Source organism: Heterodontus francisci, chromosome 28 (genome assembly GCF_036365525.1).
Source record: "Heterodontus francisci isolate sHetFra1 chromosome 28, sHetFra1.hap1, whole genome shotgun sequence".
Classification (NCBI taxonomy): Eukaryota; Metazoa; Chordata; class Chondrichthyes; order Heterodontiformes; family Heterodontidae; genus Heterodontus; species Heterodontus francisci.
In genome coordinates this window covers 31,493,229-31,513,826 of record NC_090398.1, presented here as the reverse complement: position 1 = coordinate 31,513,826, position 20,598 = coordinate 31,493,229, and the positions used below count along the sequence as shown (strand labels likewise).

General features: G+C 46.2%; 1 protein-coding gene across 2 annotated transcripts in view; it reads right to left on the bottom strand.

Moving 5' to 3' along the window:
- The window catches only part of LOC137385169 (NACHT, LRR and PYD domains-containing protein 3-like), a 103,889-nt gene extending 89,772 nt beyond the window's left edge, over positions 1-14,117 (bottom strand). Inside the window, exons 1-6 of one of the 2 annotated variants that reach the window (XM_068060138.1) lie at positions 13,920-14,117; positions 11,583-11,809; positions 9,625-9,790; positions 7,877-8,029; positions 4,740-4,909; positions 1,209-1,304 (exon numbers count right to left, since the gene is read on the bottom strand). In XM_068060138.1, coding sequence (XP_067916239.1) covers positions 1,209-1,272 — 64 coding nt within the window. In that variant the 5' untranslated portion in view covers positions 1,273-1,304; positions 4,740-4,909; positions 7,877-8,029; ... (1 more) ...; positions 11,583-11,809; positions 13,920-14,117. The remainder of the gene's footprint in view (positions 1-1,208; positions 1,305-4,739; positions 4,910-7,876; positions 8,030-9,624; positions 9,791-11,582; positions 11,810-13,919) is intronic. The other variant, XM_068060137.1, reaches the window with a different exon arrangement.
- Positions 14,118-20,598: the final 6,481 nt, after the last annotated feature.

Sequence of the window (20,598 nt, the reverse complement as noted above, 5' to 3'; positions counted from 1 at the left end):
TAAAGCAGTCTGTGTAGAAATGCAGCAAGACCTGGACAATATCCAGGCTTGGGCTGATAAGTGGCAAGTAGCAGTCGCACCATACAAGTGCTAGGCAATGACTATCTCAAACAAGAGAGAATCTGACCATCTCCTCTTCACTTTCAATTACATTACCATCACTGAACCCCCCACTATCACACATGGCGGGTTACCACTAGCCAGAAACTGAGCAGGAGTAGCCATATAAATACTGTGGCTACAAGAGCAGGTCAGAAGCCGGGAATTCTGCAGCAAGTAACTCACCTCCTGACTCCCCAAAGCCTGTCCAACATCTCCAAGGCACAAGTCAGGAGTAAGATGAAATGCTCTCCACTTGCCAGGATGGGTGCAGCTCCAACAGTACTCAAGAAGCTCAACCCCATCCAGGACAAAGCAGTCTGCTTGACTGGCACCCCATCAACAAACATTCACTCCATCCACCACCGAGGGATGTGCACAGTGGAAGCAGTGTGTACTATCTACAAGGTGCACAGCAGCAACTCACCAAGGCTCCTTCGACAGCACCTTCAAAACCTGCTATTTCTACTACCTAGAAGGGTAAGGGCAGCAGATGCTTGGGAACACCACCACCTGCAAGTTCCCCTCCAAGTCACAAACCATCCTCACTTGGAACTATATCACCGCTCCTTCACTGTCACTGGTGCAAATTCCTGGAACTCCCTTCCTTACAGCACTGTGGGTGTTCCAAACCCACATGGACTGCAGCAGTTCAAGAAGGCAGCTCACCACCACCTCCTCAAGGGCAATTAGGCATTGGCAATAAATGCTGGCCTGGCCATCGATGCCCACATCCATGAATGAATGAAAAAAAATCCTCCTGACTATAGAATCTCCCACCACTACACTCTCCTATTGCCATGTTCCACCTGTCTCTCACCCCCACTCACTCGTGGTGACCTCCTGCTCCCTGGTGTCACACTGTTACAGAGGAAGATCCTTCTCCAAGCCACTGTCTCTATCCACCTTTCAGTCCCCAATACCATGTATATACTGGACAGTTCCAGTACTCAGGGGCTCCCTCCACCTGTGACTGTAATATCCCTCTAGATGGTCACTCACCTCCCTCTTTCTACTCAGCCCATTCTGTTCCCTCTTGCTGTGTGAGCTGCAGGTTCTTGCACAAGATCAGGTCAGAGATGATATTTTCAAGTATTTTGTGAACCTACCTGTATCCATTCTCATTCTTTTTGAAGATGTTGGATCTTCTCCTCTATTTGGACCTTCAGCCATGGTGGTGACAGGCGTTCCCAGATTCTGGTTCTCTGTAATAAAGGTAAAATTAATAAGAGGGTCAGACAGAAATACTAAAAAAAAAGAACGTTGCCTAGTTAAACATGATATCAGTCCCTCCTCCCCATCAGTATAACAGCTGTTATCTCTGGGATCGAGCATCAGGTGTGACCCAGAAAGCTGCCCTGAGTCCCGCTGAGCTCCATCACCCTGTTCCAGATGGACACCCATCACCGAGACTCTGCACTAGCAGTGGGAAAGACAAAGGTGTAATGATAATGTCACTGAACTAGTAATACAGCAGCTGGTGGAATTTAATTCAATAAATTAATAACTATCTGGAATTAAAAGCTAGTCTCAGTAATGGTGCCATAAGAACATAAGAAATAGGAGCTGGAGTAGGCCATTCAGCCCCTCAAGCCTATGAAACTATCAATTGTCGTAAAGCCCAACTGGTTCACTAATGTCCTTGAGGGAAGGAGATCTGCCATCTTTAGCTGGTCTGGTTTTCGAGTGACTCCAGACCCACAGCAATGTGATTGACTCTTATCTGCCCTCTGAAATGTCCCATCAAGCCACTCAGGTCAATTAGGGATAAGCAATAAATGCTGACCTAGTCAGCGACACCCACATCCCCCAAACAAATAAATAAATCATTTCTGAAAGCTTTCCCACCACTGAGGTTAATCTGACTGGCCTGTAGTTGCTGGGTTCATCCTTACTTGAACAGGGGTGTAACATTTGCAATTGTCTAGTCCTCTGGCACCACCCCTGTATCTAAGGAAGATTGGAAGTTTATGGCCAGTGGAGATTTTGATAGAGGTTTAGAACCATAGGAAAGTTACGGCAGAGAAGGAAGCCATTCAGCCCATTGTGTCTGCGCCAGCTGAAAAACCTAGCTGCCCAATCTAATCCCACTTTCCAACACCTGCTCCGTAGCTTTGCAGGTAACTGCACTTCAGGTGCAGGTCCAGGTACCTTTTTAAATGGGTTGAGGGTTTCTGCCTCCGCCACTGATCTGGGCAGTGAATTCCAGACACCCACCACCCTCTGGGTGGACAAGATTTTCCTCATGTCCCCTCTAATCCTTCTACCAATCACCTTAAATCTGTGTTCCCGGTAAGTGACCTCTCCGCGAGGGGAAACAGGTCCTTCCTGTCTACTCTATCTTGGCCCCTTGTAATTTTATGCACCTCAATTCAGTCAGCCCTCAGCCTCCTCAGTTCTAAGGAAAACGACCCTCGCCAAACCAATCTTTTCTCATCGCTGCAACTTTACAAGATTATGACAGGTTTGGATAAGGTCGACAAAGAAAAGCTGTTCCCATTAGTTGATGGTATGAGGACGAGGTGCCACAGATTTAAGATTTTGGGTAAGAGATGCTGGTGGGGGGGGGGCGGGCGGATGTGAGGAAGAATTTTCTTCACAGCAAGTGTCAATGAGCTGCAACTCGCTGTCTATAAGGACAGTGGAAGTGGAGATGATCAATGATTTATAAATGAAATTGGATGGGCACTTGAGGGAAATAAATTTGAAAGGCTATGGGGATAGGACAGGGGTATGCGGCTGAGGTGGAGCAGAGTGTTGTCAGTGGACATGTGAAAGCTGAGTCCTTGTCTTTACATCGTGTCTCCAAGGAGCAGCATAAGGATGAGAAATAGGAGGGAGTGAGGAGAGATCCATGGGGGTCTCCAGAGGTGATGGTGCAGGGGCAAGAAGAGAAGCCATTGAACAAGATTCTCCGGCAATCATTGGATGGGTAAGAGTGGAAACAAGTGAGTTCAGTCCCACTGAGCTGGACAATGAAGGAGAGGCACTGAAGGAGGATGTTGTGTTCAACAGTGTCAAAGACTGCAGAGGTAGAGAGGAATCAAGAGGGAGAGTTTCACAGTCAGAGTCAAAGAAGGGGCTATTTGTGACTTTGATTTTTGTTATTTCAGAGCTGTGACAGGAGCAGAAGCCAGATTGGAGATTAAAGCATGGAGATTGAGAAACTTGCAGGGAATAAGAAGCCAACAAATTGATGAAAGGAAAGTGAGGCTGGAGATGGAGATGTACATGTCGAACTCTCCACCCACAGGTCAAACTGGGTGAGTCCCTGATCGAACCCTATCTTCTAGAATACACAATCTCATTTTTGATTTAATGTTCCAGAAACCATTAAAGTCAGTTCACTTTTACAGGATATTCCACGTGCTGTAGCTGGGAGACTGGAATCTTTGAGTTCCATCAGAGGAGCTTGCTTGTTGCAGCTACAGAAGAGGGTGTGGGTCCAAGGTACAGAGGGCCGGAGAGAAGAGGGGAGAGGCTGGGAATGGGGAGAAAGAGGCAGCCAGGGAGCATGGAGTAGTGAGGGGAGTAAGATGGGGGACAGGCATTTATTACAGTCTGGACAGTCTCACCCTGACTATAAGGGCCATTTATACAAGGGAGGAAACCAACTCAAAACTAAACCAATCTTATTAGAGACAGCAAGATATTGGAGATACTGGAAGTCTGATAAAAAGAACAGAAAATGCTGGAAATCCTCAGTGGGTCTGACAGTGTCTGTGGGGAGAGGACGGTGAGGTTAATGGTTCAGGTTGATGACCATTCCTGAGAACAGGATCAGGATCTGAAACATCAACCTCACCTTCCTCTCTCCACAGATACTCTCTGATCCACTGAGTATTTCCAGCATTTTCTGCATTATTTCTAATATGACTCATCCCCATTTCAGACTAGATTCTGTGTTTTTTTTGGTTTGGATTCTATTTCAGAATACACTGGGAAGCTGATGTTGGCTTTGTATCTGACGTTGATTTTGGAAATACATTCCCTGCTTGCTTTGACCACTGTTGTTCGATTTCTGGATTGTGTGTCTCTGTGACCAATGAAATAGGAGGCAAACACTTACCCGGTGTTTAATGTCTTTTACCATCTCCAGTACTAAACATTGGGCTTGTTGAAAGGTAATGAAGCTGTGTTCAGCATTCACTATCTGACAATACTCCACAGCTGCTGGTCAGAGGCCGTGCTGATCTTTGAGGTTTGTCTCTGCATCGTGTTCAGTGAATTGACAGGAATTACTTTCACAGTTCAATCTCTCATTTGATTTGTCCCCAAATCTGAGACATTTTAACACTGATCTGATGATGTTGGTGTGAGTTCAGCCCCACGTAATAAACAGACAGATGTCCATCTGCTGGGCTCTGCCCCAGACTGGAGTCACCCCTTTCATCAAATCCCTTTACTAAAAATTGTACACAAGATTTACTTGGACCTCTGTGTGGTTATGAAGGTGTTTCTGGTTTTTGTGTGTTTTGAGACAGAAACTGATCCCACTTCACATTCCACTGCACGGCCTCATTCTGGGTAATTGTTCTCAATGGTCAGACTCTCCCAGTCTCATTCCCACCTTATCTCATTAGCTTTGTGTACTGTCTACAGGACCAGTGTTTGTCAGAGTAAATGGGACTTTCTCTTACCTTTCTCCCCAGTCGATCTGTGGAAGCTCTTTGAGTGGGAAGGGTTCTCTCTGGTTGGTGCTCTCTCAATCCTGTGCGGGTTCACCTGCTATTGTTCCTCAGTCTACAATCCCTGCTTACTTCCAGCTGTGGACCTTTCTCATCACTCCGTCATTCACCAGGAGATCTAACTATAGCAGGGCAGAAAATGAAAAGAATGCAGGCGGTGTGAGGTAATGTAATGTACACTTTTCTTCCAGGCCATCAAAATTGAATTTGAGGGTCACGTGTTTCTCTTTAATTTTGTACTTTCCAGATCTCCAGCCCAGTGTTTGCGACAGAAATGAGCCTATTTTCTCGGCACCGTGGAGAAACTGACATTGTATCAGAAACTGTCTCTTGGATTGCTGAGGTAACAGAGGGACAAATAGCTGCCGGGATCCTCCACATCTTCAGGATCAGGGCCACGTCTGTCTGGTGAATTTAGTCCCTTTCTCAGATCCCCAGCTCACCCACCTGGAATTCCTGCAAACCTGCACAATTTAATATGGAAATGTGGCATTTTTTTAGTGTTTTAGGAAAACGTCTGATCTCACGGGGTCTATCCTCCCCAGGTTACACACTGTCTGAACACACTGGGTCCATCCTCCCCGGGTTACACACTGTCTGATCTCACTGGGTCCATTCTCCCCGGGTTACACATTGTCTGATCTCACTGGGTCCATCCTCCCCAGGTCACACACTGTCTGATCTCACTGGGTCCATCCTCCCCGGGTTACACACTGTCTGATCTCACTGGGTCCATCCTCCCCGGGTTACACACTGTCTGATCTCACTGGGTCCATCCTCCCCGGGTTATTCACTGTCATCACACTGGGTCCATCTCGGGTTACACACTGTCTGATCTCACTGGGTCCATCCTCCCCGGGTTACACACTGTCTGATCTCACTGGGTCCATCCTCCCCGGGTTACACACTGTCTGATCACACTTGGTCCATCCTCCCCGTGTTACTCACTGTCTGATCACACTGGGTCCATCCTCCCCGGGTTATACTGTCTGATCTCACTGGGAGGATCCTCCCCGGGTTACACACTCTCCTCTCACTGGGTCCATCCTCCCCGGGTTACACACTGTCTGATCTCACTGGGTCCACCCTCCCCGGGTTACACACTGTCTGATCTCACTGGGTCCACCCTCCCCGGGTTACACACTGTCTGATCACACTTGGTCCATCCTCCACGGGTTACACACTGTCTGATCACATTGGGTCCATCCTCCCCCGGGTTACACACTGTCTGATCACACTGGGTCCGCATTATCAAAGATCATTCGGGGTCGTTGGGAGAGTGGAATTTGAAACACAAACAGATCAGCCATGACCTTATTGAAAAGCGGAGCAGGCTAGAGAGGCCGAATGGCCTAGTTTTGCTCCAATACGTATTTTCGTATGTGTAGGTCTTATTTAAGGAAGAATGCCAATGCATTGGAAGAATTTCAGACAAGTTTTGCTCAACTAATACCTGGAATGGGCGAGTTGTCTTATGAGGAATGGTTGGTCAGGCTAGACTTGTATCTACTGGAGTTTAGAAGGGTAACAGGCCACTTGATTGAAACATACAAGATACTGAGGGGTCTTGACAAGGGTGGATGTGGAAAGGATGTTTCCCCTTGTCGGAGAATCTAGAACTAGGGGTCACTGTTTAAAAATAAGGTGTCGCCCATTTAAGACAGAGATGAGGAGAATTTTTTTCTCTGACTGTCATGAGTCTTTGGAACTCTGTTCCTCAAAAGGCAGTGGAAGCAGAGACATTGAATATTTTTACAGCAGAGGTAGATAGATTCTTGATAAGCAAGGGGTGAAAGGTTACTGGGGATAGGCGGGAATGTGGAGTCGAGGTTACAATCAGATCAACCATGATTGTATTGAATGGTGGAGCAGGCCCAAGGGGCCGAGAGGCCTACTCCTGCTCCTAATTGGTTTGGTTAATCGCAGATGACCCCTTTTAAAAATGAGAGGGATGATGGAGAACAGGAGCAGATTCAGCAGGGGTGGGGGGGGGGCGGGGGAGGGTCCCACTGTTAAACAGACCATCCTGGTCTGCGAACACTTCCCACAGAATGGCTATAGCCACGGGGGAATGGATTTACCACAGGAACCCATGGAACATCATCTCTCTGGGAGAAGACAGCTTTAAATGGGAAGAGGAATGAATTAATGCAGAATGATTCAGAATCAGGTTCAGAAACTACATTCACATTATCTTGAACCCACAGGGCTTTCTGTCTCTGCGCTGTCTTCATAAATTCTTTCACCGTCAATTCCTGGTTTACTTTGTACAAATCAGAGTGTGATCATTTCAGTTGATCATTGTTTGTAGGATTTGTGCCCGAGTTTCACCCTCTGATGTAAGGTCGCTTCTGTTATGAGATTGGTTTGTATCTGAAGAACTTTAAGAAAAAAAGCTGGCAGTTCTTACAAAAACAAATTGAACTGGTTTGACAAATCTTCACCCAGTTCAGCTGTAAAGAATGTTTAAGGCTAGTTAGAAATGTTTCTTTCTCACTTCTTCAGTAAGTTCAGTGAAACAGACACAAGGTTAAACACCAATTGTTACATCTGTATCTTGAACATGATGAAAAGTCTCACTGATTAGCTCATGTTTGAAGTTTTAGTCAAACACCCGAGAGCTCTTTCATTACCTGAGTTGCTCAGTATTGAGTGGGGTAAGTGCATGGGTGTGGTTAAACCCTGCGGGCCGACTCCGCCAGAGGTCCTGAACCTGCTTTCCTGTAACTTCAAAACTGAAATCTTCCCCAAAAGATGCAGTATGAATTGTGGTAAACATCCAGAGTGAGGAAGAGAAGTCCAGGGCCCACCCCTGTCACAGCTACCTAGGATGGTCTAACACTCTGATTATCTCACACCATCCCTCTTCAAAATGAAAGGAGGGTGCAGAACAACAGCGGCCTGATCTGAGGACCCTCATTGTTAAACAGACCACCCTCAGTAACTGTCTGAGTTCACACTGAGCGACATGAGGAAAAGGAATGGCCACAACCTCCCAGACAACATAATCTCACTGGGAGAAATTATCTTTCAAAAGGAAGATTAAAGACAGACATAGAACACAGGCTCAGAAACTATATTAACCTTACCTTGATCCACAGATTCTCCATTTCCACGGGCAGCCTCCCAGTTCCGTCCGTGTAAACCTGTTGCCCCCAATCCCGAGGTTGTTCCTGGTTTTCTTTCAGCAAATCATCATTTGGTAATTGGATCTGATGCTTCTGTCCTCTGACTGGAAGCTGCTGTTTAAAATAAATACAAGTCGAACTGGTTTAACAACTCTTTCAACCGTGAACAAAGTTAGTCATAAACATTTCAGATTTCCAGCACCCGCAGTATTTTGATTTTAATTCTTTATTAAATACTGTCTCACGGCCCATTCAATAGAAATGAATCATTCCCTTTCTGTCTGAAACTGTATTCAATGCTCCACCAATTCCCTGATATTTGGCTTTTCAGACCAACACCTAACAGTCAATGTCTGATGTTTCAATGTGGTCAGAACTTGCCACTTCGAAAGATCAACACTTTAACCATTTAACTGCTGAATGAAAGTGTTGTTGAACGAGGAGGAAGTGATTTTGCCATGGTTACTCCTATTATGTTCAGGATGGTATTCACTCCAGCTGTCTGTTGCCCCTTCACCTGGTGCTAACTGATCTACATTGGGTCCCAGCTTGGCAACGCCTCAATTTTAACATTTTTATTTCTCATGTTCAATTCCCTCCATGGTCTCACCCCTCTCTATCTCTGTAACCTCAGTGCTCAAATGGGGCAGCACAGTGGTTAGCACCGCAGCCTCACAGCTCCAGTGACCCGGGTTTGGTTCTGGGTACTGCCCGTGTGGAGTTTGCAAGTTCTCCCTGTGACCGTGTGGGTTTCCACCGGGTGCTCTGGTTTCCTCCCACAGCCAAAAACTTGCAAGTTGATTGGTAAATTGGCCTTTGTAAATTGCCCCTCGTGTAGGTAGGTGGTAAGAGAATTGTGGGGATATGGTGGGGAATATGGGATTAATGTAGGATTAGTATAAATGGGTGGTTGATGGTTGGCACAGACTCGGTGGGCTGAAGGGCCTGTTTCAGTGCTGTATCACTCTATGACTCCTCCAGACCTGTAAACCTCCAAGATCTCTGTGCTCCTCCAATTCTGGCCTCTTCTACACCCCAATTTCCTTTGTCCCTACATTAGTATCCAAGCCTTGAGCTGTCTAGGCCCTAAGCTCCAGAATTTGCTCTCAAAGCCAAACAGCTTCCCCTCCCTCTACGCTTCAGATGATTTTAAAAATCACCATTTTAACCAAGCATTTACTCAAAAGAGATGTGAGTTGCTGCAGTGCATCTTGTAGATGGTACACACTGCTGCCACTGTGAGTCGGTGATGGAGGGAGTGAATGTTGAGGGTGGTAGATGGGGTATTGATGAAGCCGGCTGCTTTGCCCTGGATGAGTGTGGTTGGAGCTGCACCCATCCAGGCACGTGTCAGCTGCCAACTCCAGTTCCTGCCCACAGGAACTGCAACTGATGAATTGTAACCAGGGGCTGAACTGTGTCTCCGGGTGACATCACAAAGGAAGCCAGGAGCCAATCACACAGCAGCCAGCCCAAGCCCCGCCCAGTCACGGTATTACAGGGTCACATGACCAGGCTCTGCTCTTGGTGCAGTCTCACTGGACTGGAGGGCAGGTTGTAGAATCAGCCCAAAAGATGGCGTTTTCTGTGACCCCCAGGTCCTCTCTAACAATGACTCGAGTGTGCCGCACAGCCTCAAAAAACCCACATACGCTGAATGTGTGGTATTCAAACAATCTATATAGTCTCGGAATGGGACTTTCTCTTACCTTTATCCCCAGTTGATCTATGACAGCTCTTTGAATGGGAAGGGTTCTCTCTGGTTGGTGCTCTCACAATCCTGTGCTGTTTCACCTGCTGTTGTTCCTCAGTCTACAATCCCTGTTTACTTCCAGCTGTGGACCTTTCTCATCACTCCGTCATTCACCAGGAGATCTAATTATGGCAGGACAGAAAATGAGAATAATACTGATGGTCTCAAGATAAATGTAATGTACACTTGTTCTTTAATGTTTAATAATAAAAGGTAACAAACTTAAATAAAATATCTCACTGAATAAACACACTATTGAGGAGCTCTGCTCCTACATTCCATCTTTCTTTACAGTCACAGCCACCACGTGATAGTTTTATTCCTCAATCCCCAGTTAGAGACAGTTTATTCACCATGTCTCAATCTTCAGTCCCCGGTTAGAGACAGTTTATTCACCATGTCTCAATCTTCAGTCCCCGGTTAGAGACAGTTCATTCTCCATGTCTCCACCTTCAGTCCCCGGTTAGAGACAGTTCATTCTCCATGTCTCCACCTTCAGTCCCCGGTTGGAGACAGTTTATTCTCCATGTCTCCACCTTCAGTCCCCAGTTAGAGACAGTTCATTCTCCATGTCTCCACCTTCAGTCCCCGGTTAGAGACAGTTCATTCTCCATGTCTCCACCTTCAGTCCCCGGTTAGAGACAGTTCATTCTCCATGTCTCCGTCTTCAATCCCCGGTTAGAGACAGTTCATTCTCCATGTCTCCGTCTTCAGTCCCCGGTTAGAGACAGTTCATTCTCCATGTCTCTGTCTTCAGTCCCCGGTTAGAGACAGTTTATTCTCTATGTCTCCACCTTCAATCCCCGGTTAGAGACAGTTCATTCTCCATGTCTCCACCTTCAGTCCCCGGTTAGAGACAGTTCATTCTCCATGTCTCCACCTTCAGTCCCCGGTTAGAGACAGTTTATTCTCTATGTCTCCACCTTCAATCCCCAGTTAGAGACAGTTCCTTCTCCATGTCTCCACCTTCAGTCCCCGGTTAGAGACAGTTCATTCTCCATGTCTCCACCTTCAGTCCCCAGTCAGGGACAGTTTATTCTCTATGTCTCCACCTTCAATCCCCAGTTAGAGACAGTTCCTTCTCCATGTCTCCACCTTCAGTCCCCGGTTAGAGACAGTTCATTCTCCATGTCTCCACCTTCAATCCCCAGTCAGGGACAGTTTATTCTCCATGTCTCGATATTCAGTCCCTGTTTGGAGACAGTTTATTCTCCATGTCTCGATATTCAGTCCCTGTTTAGAGACAGTTTATTCTCCATGTCTCGATATTCAGTCCCTGTTTAGAGACAGTTTATTCTCCATGTCTTGCCTGTTTTGGGATCAGATTGGCTATTTTTGAATCAGTGGACATTCCATTACATTTTCTGGCTGAACTCTAATCAGGGACCAGACTCCCAGTTTCCATTTGTATTTTAGTGGAACCATGAACAAACAGGGAGGGTTGATAGGAAAATATCATCAGTAACACGGTTCTACCTACAAAAGGCAGCTGTATTGTCACAACACTGTGACTGGAAGTGTAACTATAGTAGTCAGTTCACTTCACTTAGTATTCACATAACACAGCATGGGGCTGATATATCAGCAGAACAAGATATTTCTGCTGCTCTGCTCCTTTTTAGTGTGGACACTCTGCTGAATAAGTGTTGTTGACTGGGTTTCTAACAGCCTTGCGTTGGTACTGGACGACTCTGAGACTGCATGTGCTTCCAGTTAGGTACAAACTCCAAAGTGGGGCTGTTAAGGAATGTTTGTAACTATAAGTGAGACATCTTAATAGGAATATTTAACAATCAAAATAGTTATTTACAGTACCTCAATGTGGAAATTCACAGGAGTTTTCACAATTTATGTACATAACTGGATAATATTTGACAACTCATTTACATATTGTTACGAAGAAGGGTCACTGACCTGAAACGTTAACTCTGCTTCTCTGTCCACAGATGCTGCCAGACCTGCTGACTATTACCAGCATTCCTTGTTATCCCTCTGACCCTCTGTACTTCCTAGAGTCCTAACATCCATTGTATATTCCGTTGCCTTGTTAGTCCTCCCAAAATGCATCAGCTCACACAGAAACAGATTATGATTGAATTTTTCCTCCCTTGAACCATGACTTGTAAAAGACCGCAATCCCACTGTTGTTAAAGTTAAAACAAAGCAGTAGGGTTTCTTAACACAGTCTTAAACTTAGGAAGGGGTTAACTTCCCAACACATGCTCACGAACATATAATGAAAGGTAAAGACATAAAAAGGGCAAGGACATTTGCTAAATAGAAAAAAAATCTTAACTGCAAACAAACATAGATTGCTGTTGAAACTAGAATCCTTTTTTTAATTATCAGAAAGTCCAAAACTGGAGTTAACAGACTGGAAATGTCGAGTTGGGTACAAGTCACTGGAAAAACCTCTTTTTTTTTTAGAACATTACAGCGCAGTACAGGCCTTTTGGCCCTCGATGTTGCGCCGACCTGTGAAACCATCTGACCTACATTATTCCATTTTCATCCATATGTCTATCCAATGGCCACTTAAATGCCCTTAAAGTTGGCGAGTCTACTACTGTTGCAGGCAGGGTGTTCCACGCCCCTACTACTCTCTGAGTAAAGAAACTACCTCTGACATTTGTCCTATATCTATCACCCCTCAACTTAAAGCTATGTCCCCTCGTGTTTGCCATCACCATCCGAGGAAAAAGGCTCTCACTATCCACTGTGTCCAACCCTCTGATTATCTTATATGTCTCTATTAAGTCACCTCTCCTCCTCCTTCTCTCCAACGAAAACAACCTCAAGTCCCTCAGCCTTTCCTCGTAAGACCTTCCCTCCATACCAGGCAACATCCTAGTAAATCTCCTCTGCACCCTTTCCAAAGCTTCCACATCCTTCCTATAATGCGGTGACCAGAACTGTACGCAATACTCCAGGTGCGGTCTCACCAGAGTTTTGTACAGCTGCATCATGACCTCGTGGCTCCGAAACTCGATCCCCCTACTAATAAAAGCTAACACACCATATGCCTTCTTAACAGCCCTATTAACCTGGGTAGCAACCTTCAGGGATTTATGCACCTGGACACCAAGATCTCTCTGTTCATCTACACTACCAAGAATCTTCCCATTAGCCCAGTACTCTGCATTCCTGTTACTACTTCCAAAGTGGATCACCTCGCACTTTTCCACATTAAACTCCATTTGCCATCTCTCAGCCCAGCTCTGCAGCCTATCTATGTCCCTCTGTACCCTACAACATCCTTCGGCACTATCCTTCTTACACTTCTTACACTTTCTTCCTCTTGCACTTTCAGAGATAAATTGAGGCAGCTTAATTTCTGATGCAACCTTTTCTAATGGAGAGAAAACTGGCAGAGAGCAGATTTTCTTGCCATTTTGCAGACTGCACCTTCTTTTTAATTTTCTTGCAGGGAGGCCTCAGAGAAGTTAGATGCAGCTTCAAGACAGCTGTGGCTTTTGAATGAGCTGTTCCCTCAACTGCTACTGTTTCAAATCCAGGCAGACTGAAAAGGATGACTTCTGGGCCATGTGACTGGACCACTTCAAGTGGCTGTCCCACCTCCTCCATTTTAACAAGTGGAACACAGAAGTAAAAACTTAACATGCTGTGTATAGTGGCAGTTGACAATAACACCCAAGTGCACAAAAACACAATGTATAGTTGGTTCTCATCTGTTCATGACAATGTCTGTAATAGTAAATATTTAGGCTTGAGAAAATCAGAGTCAGTAACTTAATAATTTAAAGCAGAATGTGTAATTAAATACAGATTGCGCTTATTTTTAGGATAAATCAAATCACTATCGATGAAAACAGAAACAGTTCTTAAAGAATTGGAGTTTGAGGATTTATTGGGGTGACTTTCCAGACACAATAGGTGAGATTAGGAGAATTGGAGTTTGAGTATGTATCAGGGTTGCTGTCCTGACAAAATAGGTGAGATTGGGGGAGAATTGGAGTTTGAGGATTGAACAAAGTCTTTAAAAAGCACATCATCCCTTCAGTATTTGGGTGTTTATTTAAATAGGTCCATTTTGATCAATTCGTTACTGATCAACGTTGAACTATTTGGAGATAAAAGGCAGGATCTGAAGAGAATAACAATTTCTGTCCACAGTGAAAAGGCCGGGCAGTGGGACGAGGTGATTTGTTCTTGCAGAGAACAAGCACGATCAGGACGGGCCGAATGGCCTCTGCTGTCACCATTCTCTGATTCAGATGAAAGGTCACAGACCTGAAAGGTGAACTCTGTTTCCCTCTCCACAGATGCTGACAGACCAGATGCTGTGTATTTCCAGCACTTTCTGTTTTTATTTCAGATTTCCAGTATTTTCCGTTTTATTTATTTTCCCAAAACAGAAATTTAACGAAAACTGCGCGCGACCCAGGCTGGGGGAAGGGGGAGGGGTGCTGGAGCGGAGCATGCGCAATACCGCCACCGAACGCTGCATAAATTAATGACACTCAATCTGTCCGCTCCTCCCACTGGTCGCGGATGCACAGATTGACAACCACATCTGCCGATAGAACAGGCCGGGGGCAATCCCAGCTCCGCCCCATTCCGGCAACAGGGTCGCTCGCGGTCACGTGGCTCGGCCAGAAAACTGACTCCGTGTCAGGCAGCAATAGTCTGAGTCCTCTCCCCAGTGCGCATGACCACTTTTTGATTGATGCGCGCGAGAAACAATCGGAGGGGAGGCGGGGCTGTTTATATTGCGCCTGCGCCTGCGCCGGACTGGCCAATGATCGGCGGGATTTGCTGCTGAGACTCAGTTTAAGAGGAAGGGTCACCGGCCTGAGATAACAAGGTAAGAGAGTAAATAGTGAGAATGAGACTGGGAGAGTCTGATCACCCAGTACAATTATCCAGCATGAAGACCTGCAATGGAAGGGCAAGTGGCAGCAATTTCCCTCTCATGACAGGATGGGGAACAAGAGGGCGCAGATTTAAAATAATTGACCAAAGAAGCAGAAGCGACTTTGAGGAAAAGCATCTTCAGAGAGCGAGTGGTTCAGGTCTGGAATGTAATGTCTGAGAGTTTAGTGGAGGCAGGTTCAATGGAGACATTCAAAAGGGAATTAGACTCTGATCTGAAAAGGAAGAATGTGCAGGATTTGCGGGCGGGAGATTGACACCAGGTGAATTGCTCATTCGGAGAGCTGGTACAGACAGGACGGGCCGAATGGCCTCCTTCTGCTCTGTAACAATTCTGTGATTGTGATTCTGTGAAAATACACAGTCACAAGTGAATCTTCTGTGTATTTTAGATTAAAGGGATTTGATCTCTGAGTTAGTCTGCCCGGCAGGTGTACACTAACTCCCAGCCCCCAAAACCAATGGGGAAAGAAATGACCTTTGTGGTCCCCATAATGTTATACTGTGTGTTAATGTAGTACTAGACAGTGTTACTGAATTCAGATATATTTCATATCCAACTATCAGAATAAATGATTTTATAATGCTGAACTGGATGCTGTGTTGTATTTCAGTTATTTCCCCTCAGCAAATCTATTTCTGGATTTCAAAATTTGCAGTTAAATCACTGTCATTCAAATATAAACATGAAGATATGGAAAGCTTATTTTAATAAAAATTTGTAAAAATGAACAAAATAATCACTTGGAATTATTTTCAGAAGAAAGATTCTTGTTGATCACCCAGTTCAGCTTGGCTGAGAGTTTTTTAAAAAATTAAACTGAGAACAGTGTTTGTCCGGATACATTCTCTATTCATTTCTGTGCTCGTTCAACACAATCACCTGATTATTCTGGGGATCTTTTATGTAGGGGAGGTGGTGGCGTAGTGGACGAGTAACCCAGAGACCCAGGGTATTGCTCTGGGGACATGGGTTCGAATCCCACCACAGCAGAAGGTGGAATTTGAATTCAATCAATAAATCTGGAATTTAAAAAAAAGCCAGTCAAATGATGGCCATGAAACCATTGTCGATTGTTGTAAAAACCCATCTGGTTCACGAATGCCCTTCAGGGAAGGAAATTTGCTCTCCGTACCTGGTCTGGCCTACGTGTGACTCCAGACCCACAGCAATGTGGTTAACTCTTAAATGCCCTCTGAAATGGCCGAGCAAGCCACTCAGTTGCACCTAGCCGCTACGAAGTCAATAAAAAGGAATGAAACCGGACAGACCGCCTGGCATCGATCTAGGCACTGGAAACGACAACGGCAAACCCAGCCATGTCAACCCTGCAAAGTCCTCCTTACGAACATCTGGGAGCTTGTGCCAAAGTTGGGAGAGCTGTCCCACAGACTAGTCAAGCAACAGCCTGACATAGTCATACTCATGGAATCAGACCTGACAGACAATGTCCCAGAGACTGCCATCACCTTCCTCGGGTATGTCCTGTCCCACTGGCAGGACAGATCCATCAGAGGAGGCAGCACAGTAGTATACAGTAGGGAGGGAGTTGCCCTGGGAGTCCTCAACATCGACTCTGGACCCCATGAAGTCTCATGGCATCAGGTCAAACATGGGCAAGGTAACGTCTTACTGATTACCACCTACCGCCCTCCCTCAGCTGATGAGTCAGTCCTCCTCCATGTTGAACAGCACTTGGAGGAAGCACTAAGGGTGGCAAGGGCACAGAAGATACTCTGGGTGGAGGACTTCAATGTCCATCACCAAGAGTGGCTCAGTAGCACCACGATTGACTGAGCTGGCCGAGTCCTAAAGGACATAGCTGCTAGACTGGGTATGCAGCAGGTGGTGAGGGAACCAACAAGAGGGGAAAACATACTTGACTTCGGCCTCACCAATCTGCCTGCCGCAGATGCATCTGTCCATGACAGTATTGGGAGGAGTGACCACCGCACAGTCCTTGTGGAGACGAAGTCCCGCCTTCACATTGAGGATACCCTCCTTTGTGTTGTGTGGCACTATCACCGTGCTGAATGGGATAGATTTCGAACAGATCTAGCAATGCAAAACTGGGCATCCATGAGGCGCTGTGGGCCATCAGCAGCAGCAGAACTGTATTCAACTACGATCTGTAACCTCATGGCCCAGCATATCCCCTACCCCATCATTACCTTCAAGCCAGGAGACCAATCCTGGTTCAATGAAGAGTGCAGGAGGGCATGCCAGGAGCAGCACCAGGCATACCTCAAAATGAGGTGTCAACCTGGTGAAGCTACAACCCAGGACTATCTGCGTGCCAAACTGCGTAAGCAGCATGCGATAGACAGAGCTAAGCGATCCCATAACCAACAGATCAGATCTAAGCTCTGCAGTCCTGCCACATCCAGCTGTGAATGGTGGTGGACAATTAAACTTAACTGGAGGCGGTGGCTCCACAAATATCCCCATCCTCAATGATGGGGGAGCCCAACACATCTGTGCAAAAGATAAGGCTGAAGCATTTGCAACAATCTTCAGCCAGAAGTGCCAAGTTGATGAACTATCTCGGCCTCCTCCTGAAGTTCCCAGCATCACAGATGCCAGACTTCAGCCAATTCGATTCACTCCGCGTGATATCAGGAAATGACTGAAGGCACTGGATACTGCAAAGGCTATGGGCCCTGACAATATTCTGGCAATAGTACTGAACACCTGTGCTCCAGAACTTGCTGCGCCCCTAGCCAAGCTGTTCCAGTACAGCTACAACACTGGCATCTACCCTGCAATGTGGAAAATTGCTCAAGTATGTCCTGTTCGCAAAAAGCAGGACAAATCCAACCTGGCCAATTACCGCCCCATCAGCCAACTCTCTATCATCAATAAAGTGATGGAAGGTGTCATTTACAGTGCCATCAAGCGGCACTTGCTTATCAATAACCTGCTTAGTGACGCTCAGTTTGGGTTCTGCCAGGGCCACTCAGCTCCTGACCTCGTTACAGTCTTGGTTCAAACATGGACAAAAGAGCTGAACTCAAGAGGTGAGGTGAGAGTGACTGCCCTTGACATCAAGGCAGCATTTGACCGAGTATGGCATCAAGGAGTCCTAGCAAAACTGAGGTCAATGGGAATCGGGGGTAAACCCTCTGCTGGCTGGAGTCACACCTAGCGCAAAGGAAGATGGTTGTGGTTGTTGGAGGTCAATCATCTGAGCTCCAGGACATCAATGCAGGAGTTCCTCAGGGTAGCATCCTTGGCCCAACCATCTTCAGCTGCTTCATCAATGACCTTCCGTCAATCATCAGGTCAGAAGTGGGGATGTTCGCTGATGTTTGCACAATGTACAGCACCAGTCGTGACTCCTCAGGTACTGAAGCAGTCTGTGTAGAAATGCAGCAATACCTGGACAACATCCAGGCTTGGGCTGATTAGTAGCAAGTAACATTCGCGCCAAACAAGTGCCAGGCAATGACCATCTCTAACAAGAGAGAATCTAACCATCTCCCCTTGACATTCAATGGCATTACCATCGCTAAATCCCCCACTATCAACATCCTAGGGGCTGCCATTGACCAGAAACTGAACTGGAGTAGCCATATAAATACCGTGGCTACAACAGCAGGTCAGAGGCTAGGAATCCTGAGGCGAGTAACTCACCTCCTGACTCCCCAAAGCCTGTCCACCATCGACAAGGCACAAGTCAGGAGTGTGATGGACTACTCTCCACTTGCCTGGATGGGTGCAGCTCCAGCAACACTCAAGAAGCTCAACACCATCCAGGACAAAGCAGCCCCTTGATTGGCACCCCATCTACAAACATTCACTCCCTTCACCACCGACGCACAGTGGCAGCAGTGTGTACCATCTACAAGATGCACTGCAGCAATGCACCAAGGCTCCTTAGACAGCACCTTCCAAACCCACGACCTCTACCAACCAGAAAGACAAGGGCAGCAGATGCATGGGAACACCACCACCTGCAAGTTCCCCTCCAAGTCACACACCATCCTGACTTGGAACTATATCGCCATTCCTTCACTGTCGCTGGGTCAAAATCCTGGAACTTCCTTCCTAACAGCACTGTGGGTGTACCTAACCCACATGGACTACAGCAGTTCAAGAAGGCAGCTCACCATTACCTTCTCAAGGGCAATTAGGGATGGGCAATAAATGCTGGCCTGGCCAGTGACGCCCACATCCCATGAATGAATTTTAAAAAACCTGCTTTTAGCAGAACTTAAAAATGCACCATGTTTCGGCGCTTTAAACACGTCCTGGAGTTTCACAAAATGTTTATCCAAATTTGGTATTTTGGATGTATGGCGAACCTGATTATATTTTGCAATCAAATTAGTATTTTAGCAGTAATTTAAATGGTCACTGATGTTAGGACCAGGTGAGAAAGGTGTCGAGGGGTCTTTTACTATCTTCACCTGGTCTTATTGTTACAGGGATTAATTTTAAACACACTTTGTTTTACGCTCCCCCTTTGGTGAATCCTTGTTCACAACTTTCCAATTATAAGGCAAAGAAGTTACCACACCAGGTTTTCTTGTGTTCAAAGAAGAAAAGTGAAATGTATTAAACCTTAAACTTAGACTCTAACACAGTTAATGCCTACGGATATACCACGCACCCATACTGGCATGTACATGTGATACACACATGCAAATAGTGACAGAAAAGAGCAGAAGAAAAATAAAATGGAGAAGTTTGAGGCAATCTCTAAAGAGGGTTTTTGTTACTGTGCTTCGAGCTCGCTGTCTTCTTTGGCCTCCTTATCTCGAGAGACAATGGGTAAGCGCCTGGAGGTGGTCAGTGGTGTGTGGCACAGTGCCTGGAGTGGCTATAAAGGCCAATTCTAGAGTGACAGGCTCTTCCACAGGTGCTGCAGCAAAATTGGTTTGTCGGGGCTGTTACACAGTTGGCTCTCCCCTTGCGCTTTTGTCTTTTTTCCTGCCAACTGCGAAGTCTCTTCGACTCGCCACACTTTAGCCCCGCCTTTATGACTGCCCGCCAGCTCTGGCGAATGCTGGCAACTGACTCCCACGACTTGTGATCAATGTCACAGGACTTCATGTCGCGTTTGCAGACGTCTTTGAAGCAGAGACATGGACGGCCGGTAGGTCTGATACTTGTGGCGAGCTTGCTGTACAATGTGTCTTTGGGGATCCTGCCATCTTCCATGTGGCTCACATGGCCAAACCATCTCAAGCACCGCTGACTCAGGAGTGTGTATAAGCTGGGGATGTTGGTCGCCTCGAGGACTTCTGTGTTGGAGATACGGTCCTGCCACCTGATGCCAAGTATTCGCCAGAGGCAGCGAAGATGGAATGAATTGAGACGTCGCTCTTGGCTGACATACGTTGTCTAGGCCTCGCTGCCATACAGCAAGGTACTGAAGACACAGGCATGATACACTCGGACTTTTGTGTTCCGTGTCAGTATGCCATTTTCCCACACTCTCTTGGCCAGTCTGAACATAGCGGAGGAAGCCTTTCCCATGCGCTTGTTGATTTTCTGCATCTAGAGACAGGTTACTGGTGATACTTGAGCCTAGGTGTGGAAGTGAGCAGAACGACATGGCACTATGCTAGATGGGAAATATAGCCAAGTTAGGAGTAGTCACTTTGCTGAGCTCTGATGAAATGATTTAAATCTTGAGAAACTGCAATGAAATAGTTAAAAGTAAAGGCTGAGAGTGTGAGATCGTATAAACTTACAGGCACTGGTAATTGCAAGGACATTTGTTCATTCATGACTTGATTGTGTGACTCCTTGTGGTTTGGAACAAATGGATTCCTGTGAGAGATGCTGGCCATCCCTGTGTGAGTGATGATAAGGAATGAAAGGCCCCACTATCACTGTATACTGTTGCTGCTTGGTGTTACTTCATGATGTGACTTGATAGAGATTACAGGATCCCAGGACTTATGACAATTGTGGGAAGCAAAAGCAGTATCTGTGGGAATCAAAATCAGTATCTTGTTTCTAACTCCTCTTCCTTTGCTAATTGTCTTAATGTCTGTTTTCTTTTAATCTTGCTGGTACAAAACAATA